This window comes from Symsagittifera roscoffensis, chromosome 3 (genome assembly GCF_963678635.1).
Source record: "Symsagittifera roscoffensis chromosome 3, txSymRosc1.1, whole genome shotgun sequence".
Lineage (NCBI taxonomy): Eukaryota > Metazoa > Xenacoelomorpha > Acoela > Convolutidae > Symsagittifera > Symsagittifera roscoffensis.
In genome coordinates, this window is record NC_087064.1 from 29,714,709 (window position 1) to 29,721,556 (window position 6,848).

Below are 6,848 nucleotides of genomic sequence, written 5' to 3' on the forward strand. Positions count from 1 at the left end.
TGATGGAAGGCAAACTCTAGTGAAATTGTTCGTAAGTGATATTCATTGTCGCTATCAGCACCAGTTCTTAGACTATCTGCGAGCTGTAATTCACTTAGAGTTCGCAATCTTGAACCTTCGCTCTTTATTAAATTCCATTGAAGTCCACTGCCTTATATCTAGGAAGCGCAAAGCCAAAACTGTCACACCTATGATGGCAGAGCTTCCAGTTGAAAGGCTTGGTTACCGCCAGCCTCCCTTCACAAACTGTGGTGTTGATTATTTTGGACCCTTTTACGTCTCAACCAGGAGAAGTTCCGAAAAACGATGGTGCTTCCTTTTTACATGTATGACCACAAGAGCTGTACATATTGAGATTGTCTCATCCATGGACACGAGTTCGTGTGTAATGGGAATCGAAATATTCATTGCCCGTCGCGGCACTCCATCAGTCATTTGGTCTGATAACGGCACAAATTTTGTGGGAGCCGAGAAAGAAATCTTAAATTGTATTCAGTCGTGGAACGGACAAGCACCCCCAGAGCTGGCGAAAAAGGGTATTAAGTGGAAATTTAACCCCCCGGCAGCCCCGCATCACGGTGGTTCTTGGGAACGTCTCGTTCGGTGTTCTAAAAGGGTATTCTACGCAATAATAGGAAGTAGAAAGCCCACTCCCGAAGTCCTTGAAACAACTTTCTGTTTCGTAGAACAATCACTGAACGCTCGACCTATAACATCAGTAGGTGCAAGTCCGAATGGTTTCGAGGGGTTAACTCCTAATCATTTTTTGTTAGGCCGAAATGGTACTAGCTTCCCTTCTCTCTCTTTCCAGGAGCACTTCGACCACCGAAAGCAATATATCCGAGCGCAAAGCTACGCCAACGCAATTTGGAGTCGTTGGCTGCGAGATTATGTGCCAGCGCTGAATAAACGCAGTAAGTGGCACTTCGATAGTGACGTTATTTTAAAAACAGGGGATTTAGTGTGGATTGTTGACGAAGGCAGCCCAAGGGGACACTACCCTCTGGCTCGGATAGAAACCCTTAATTACGGAAAAGGCAACATAGCCCGATCCGCCGTAGCGTAGTTACCACCCGCTCCGGGGAGCTAACTCGACCGGCCGTAAAACTTGCACCCGTTTTCGCTTCTTTGGGCGCGGAAGATGTTCGCGCTTAAATTAATCTTAAATTAATGACGCCATTATAGCGCGAAAGTGAAAAAGCTAAAATTAGATTTTCTTAGACAAAAAGCCTTGAAAACTACTGGTTTGTCCGATTAAGGTCAGTTTGCCATCAAAAATGTTTTTAGATTTTTGAGATTGTTGGAAACCGTATTGCTAAAAATGTTAACCAAAATATGTTTAACCCATTGTTTCAGATATTACTTATTCTTTATATTATCTGTTAAATTGCCGATAATTTACAGATATTGAAGCAGGTTTTTGTAGGTCTTACAGGATACGAGAGTGCGGCACAAAAGGCAATCAGTTTCAAAATTCCCAGGAGATCTTGCTCAGCAAAACTTTCATTTTTACACCGCAATCGAATTATTTTTGAAAATCTCCCTCAAAAGACAAATAAAATGACATATCCATTAAAATATTAGCTGAAACTCTATGTAGGCCGAATAAAGCTTTTGAGCGAAAAAAAAATCAGTCAGTCTTAACACATTTACAAATTACAGAATCAATTTATTTACATTTTATCTTCAAGGAAAAGTACACAATGACACAACAAAGTCGACATAAAGAAAAATACATGATGAGCCAACAGTCGACAACATAAAACAAGCAGACAAATTCAACTTTTCCCGTGAAAAAATCCAATTTCATAACTGCTGGAAAAATATGATCCGACCGAGTCTTGAACCAAAGCAACCTCTGTACCAAGTAGGGATGAGACTAGAAGTGATAAAGGTTCAAAAACAAAGCAAACTCAATTTCTTACAGCTTTGTAAAAGTTGTTTAACAGAAAAAAAGCTTAGTTCCGATAACAACTCATTTGCTCTCGCAAGTGTTAAACATTCAGATTCATCTACGTTTTATGAAAGTTAGAGCTGAAAAAGTCCATTTCAGTACAAAATATGCTATTTCTTTCTCTCAAAAACTAATGTTTAACAAATTTTTTCGGGATTATAAATTTAGCTTTGTTGGTTACCTAATTCTCTATTCGATAATTTTTTTCAACAATCAACCTGATAGTTTTTTCAACCATGAAAAAAAATGCACGATATAAATTCTGGTAAATAAATAAAAAATATTACTTCTTAGCAATGTTTGCCCTTTTGACTTTTTGTCTAAGGTTAACCCAAATTGAAAAAAGACGCTTTTAAATTCCCAATTTTGTTGCTTGGCCTGGGTTAAATAATTCAACCATGTAGTAATACCATGGAACACAGAGGCAAAGCGGAGCTTCGCACCACTTGCTATGCAACAAAAAAGGCTAGGAAGCTAGCCCAAAAAAAAACAGGACGTAAATTGGGTCGAAAAAAAAAGTTGAAACATCATTTAAAAAATTCACGTTTTGAAAACTTTCTTAACGTTTGTCTGAAATGCGGGTAAATTTAGGAAAAAATACTGACAGGCAAAACTGCCAGATTTAAATCAGAAATTAAACATTGTCATTAAACGGATACTGAGCAGACAAAATAAGGGTAGAAGACGACTGACTGTTGAGCCGAAAAAAAATCAATATTGAGATATCAAACATATTGAGTTGAAAAAAAACCTTACGTTTTACCCTCATATGCTTTTTGTGAGCACAAAAGCCATTCAAAAACTTTGGTGCTTCAAACGACTACTAAACAGAGATGGATCAGCCGAAACCATTTGAGCCGAAAAAATCCTTTTAAGTGAAAAAAGAGCGGAAAAAAAAACTAAGAACAAGAGTTGATTTACAAACAACAAAAAAAGTTCGAAAGAAAAAGCCATTTCAAAAGCTGACATGCTCAAAAAAATCTGCTGACAGGCATTCTGTTCTGTTGCTTTCAGAACAGCCAAGCTAACTGATTCAACTAATTTTGTTCAACTAGCTGTTAACCCGAAAAAAACTATACTCCTGTTTGATAACGCTTGCAAATCGCTAGCGTAATAACAGAAACTTAATGGGTCTTGAAACTTAATGGGTCTTGATGTGCTGAAGTATCTAACAAATTAACATGAATAACATTTTTTTAAATAAATAACTGTTAGTTTGTTAATTTCAAAAATAACATACAATTTGCCAACCCTGCTCACTAAAGTCAACTAGTACCAAAGTGTTTGGAAATTAAATACATCGCCGGGGATCAAAAAGTTGGATGCATGCTGAAAATTAGTCCCATTTTGAAACCCTTCTTTTTTCGCGAGATTTTCACTTCATTGGAGAGCGTAATGAAATTGAGCTAAAACAATTAATGCAAACTCGAACCGCGAAATCAAAATTAAGAGAGAACAACTATTTCCTGAAAAATCCCAGAAATATGGTGAGCAATTTTTGTAATTTGTTAGGAATCGTTAACACGAAGGAGCAATAAATTTAACTTCAGGAAGTGTCAAAGAGTTGAACCTGGAAAAAAGCGCGTTTTTCGAATCGAGCAAAAATTGGCTTTCCGACGTCAGGATGAGCAGTTTTAGCTCAAATGACTTCGTTTAGTTTCGTTTGACAAGAAATATTTCCACAAATTGAACCGCATCTCTGAGCTGTAAAAAGACATATAACATGATATTTAGTACGGAAGTATGCTATTTTGGCTAGGAAAATTCCGCCTCGTATAGTAACACAAACTCCGGTAAAAATTCGAAGAAAAAAAAATGATAATTGATGAAGTTTTAAGTCGCATTGACAAGGTCAAAAAGAATCAAATTTATTTGACCCTATGATTACAACTTGATTTAACCAGTCCCAGTCATTTGCCCAAAGATCAAATCGCCTAAAGATCTCTCAATCTAACAGGAAAACAAGTAATCAAAATAATCTTCAATATCTACATCTGGATCTAATAGACCATCTTTGATGAAACCCAAATCAAACTGATTCAGAATCAAGTTCTCAAAGGTCTCTTCGTAATCAGTCTCTCCGATCAAAATAGCACCACACAATTTGTCCTCGTGTAAAATAACTTTTATATATTCCATATTTTTCGTACATCTGAACAAAATTTCGCATTTATTTTTATCCAAGCCTTTTGCGTTAAAGTTTCCAAGCATAATGACTTTATAGCCGAAAAATGTGGTGACATGCGTGAACACCTCAAAGCAAATGTCAAGCGGTAACTTGGGTTCATTCTGCAGACACGCCGTTATACTTCGAGCAACACAAGTTCCCATCTGCTTCGCTTGAGTCCATAGCCGCATGTGCACCCAATGAGGAGCTATTTCCCAACCAGGTGTGCAGCAATCGCCAGCTGCGTAGACATCTGCAATGCTTGTTTCAAATGATTCATTCACTTCGATTCCACTATCTTCACCTAGTTTGACTTTTTGACCCTCGAAAAAACCAGTAGCCGGGTTTACACCAGTTGCGCTTACTAGAAAGTCACAACCGAACTCATGGCCGTTTGTCAAAACAATTTTTAGCTCTTTTTTATTGCTCGAGGAATCACTCGTTTCTTCAATCGACTGAATCGTAGTACTGTATTGTATATTTACATTTTCTTTCGACCCAAGGCCTTTTAAATCTAAATTTTTATGCCAATCGGGACCTAAAGCTGGACCTGTTTTTTCTTCTAATTTAGTTGCGTCTACTGAACTTTTACTGTTGCTTTCATATTGCCATCTCTTCAAGTACTTTTGTTCGCCTTTCGGCTTGACTGTTTTGATCTGGTTAATCAAAAACTCAGACGCCCCTGGATCCAGAAAGGCACTGTTAATGAAGTTATCTTTAATGATCCATGTGACGTCACAATCTTCTACTTCGCAGATGAACTCGTTCGCTATTCCTCCGTTGCCCAGAACTGCCACGTGTTTCGCCTTGCGCAATTTTTCCTGGAGGATTTGCACACTATCGGTGTCGCGAATTGAAATCACTGAAACAATAACTATATTTTGGGCAGATTATTTAGAGACTCCATTACAATAGAAAAAAAATCCGAACATAGCTCGCAGCTATTCAAAGAAAGGCAATTGATTGGTTTCTTTGAACCAGAAAGGCAACTTTTATGGTCGGTGTCGTCAAAACAGATATGACCGTTTTTCAACGCCGGACGAATTAACTCTTTCAATCCTGTCTGTTATTTTTCGGCGGGATAAAGAGTCAGTCAAGCTCATCCGCTTCCCATAGAACAAAACTGAGCCCCTAAGTTCAAATTCCTTATATTATTTGCCAGGATGTTTCCTCAGCAAAACACCTCTAAAACTAGTTATGATATACTGGCTAATTTACGCCATTGATTTTTTTTGTCTCAATTTTCGACCCGGCTAAGTCCTTCCATTTAGTTTCATCTAAAATTTAAAACTCGACAAAACGTGAAAAAAGAACGACAAAAACGTGTCAAAAACTGTTCATTTGCTCGTCGAACTCAGAAAACAACTCGGGGGGGGGGGGGGTGGAATTTCAAAAAAAAAAACGAAAATTTTATCTACCTTTTTTTTGGTCAACCAAATTGATTTTTTTGACCTATCCCAGAGCACTAAAGAGACCTTGTTTTGAACAAAATTTCCGCGCCGAAGCCAAATCTTTGAAAAAACAGGCCAAAAACGCTTCACGCTTGTATTCCACGAGAAAAGCTTAAAAATTTTATATATTGAAACCAACCTGAGTCAAGATTGGGTGCAACGACATTCGGTTCTCCTCCCGTGCAAACGCATAACTTTTTATAGACCATTGTCGAAACATCAACTGATTCATCTGGAGAACTGGGAACTCTCCGATACTCTACTTCATGTTTCTCACTGTAAAACCGAACTGCTTCTCCGTGAATAAATTTGACAGTTGGAAACCGTTGAATAAATTCGCTTTCATCTTGTTCTATGACATCAAACTTTTCCATTAAGTGTCCAAGAGCGACAATATTTGTGGTGCATTTCACACAAGGTGTGCAGCTGATAAGTGCAACTGATATGTTTGGGTTTAGGAGAAGCAAGGATTCGACACACGTAACTCCGGCAATACCGCCTCCAATTACAATTACATCGTATTGGATTGCAGTCATCAAAAAAACGACATGACTTCTGGAAATATCCACTCACCAGATAACTAGGTTTCTCTTGATCTCTAAAGCCTACTGAATTTTGTTTTTTGATTTTTTTTGAAAGATTTTAGCTAAACCGCAGCAGAAAACTGGCAGAGTATCCAGTGTGTACTCCACTCAAGTACATTCAGTCATGAATAGCATTCCGAAAAGATAATTGTAGTGATTTTTTTTCGATGTTCAGAAAAATTCGTCAAGGTTTTTGCTGAAATATGACGGAGAAAAGAGGATGGTTAAACCCTCCCCCACGGTTGGTTCTCCACTGAGCAGGCCGGGGGCCAATTAAAAAAATTAAAAAGGATGGTTAAATTATCCTTCATTAGTGCTGGAAATGTTTATTAATTTTTCATAAAAATTTGATATTTGTATCCGCAAACGTGCGCAATTACAAAACAAGGATAGCCGATTGCTGTGCAAGTAGCACAGAAAATTCCAACCAAAAAATCTTATTTTACAATTTGTGATGTATTTTGTTCTTCGGCTATAAGCAGATCTGAACGAAAGCCTAGAAAATAAGTAAATAAGGTAGTAAGAGTAGAATGCACATATTTGAAAATGGTTATCAAAAAATTTATTGATTACATTTTTGCTGGTTTTGTTTTGGTTATTTTTAGGCTTTTTTGTTGTCAAGAAGGCGCAAAAAAGCACAAACAGAGGCGAAGCTGCGCTTCGCATCATTTGCGATAAAAAACAAAAAGCCG

The 6,848-nt window shown here is 37.6% G+C and overlaps 1 protein-coding gene across 1 annotated transcript; it reads right to left on the reverse strand.

Moving 5' to 3' along the window:
• Nucleotides 1-3,904: 3,904 nt before the first annotated feature.
• On the reverse strand, nucleotides 3,905-6,123 carry LOC134841655 (pyridine nucleotide-disulfide oxidoreductase domain-containing protein 1-like). The gene is made up of 2 exons (XM_063857689.1): nucleotides 5,712-6,123; nucleotides 3,905-4,983 (listed from the first exon to the last, which is right to left on the reverse strand). Exons 1-2 carry the CDS (start codon nucleotides 6,106-6,108, stop codon nucleotides 3,905-3,907), a joined length of 1,476 nt encoding a protein of 491 aa, XP_063713759.1. The 5' UTR covers nucleotides 6,109-6,123.
• Between the last annotated feature and the right edge of the window lie 725 nt (nucleotides 6,124-6,848).

Bases quoted from the DNA above. Each gene is read 5' to 3' on its own strand.
- LOC134841655 (XM_063857689.1), bottom strand. From the start codon at position 6,108: ATGACTGCAATCCAATACGATGTAATTGTAATTGGAGGCGGTATTGCC. The intron at 4,984-5,711 runs GTTGGTTTCAAT...TTATTGTTTCAG, and splicing joins TGCACCCAATCTTGACTCAG to TGATTTCAATTCGCGACACC.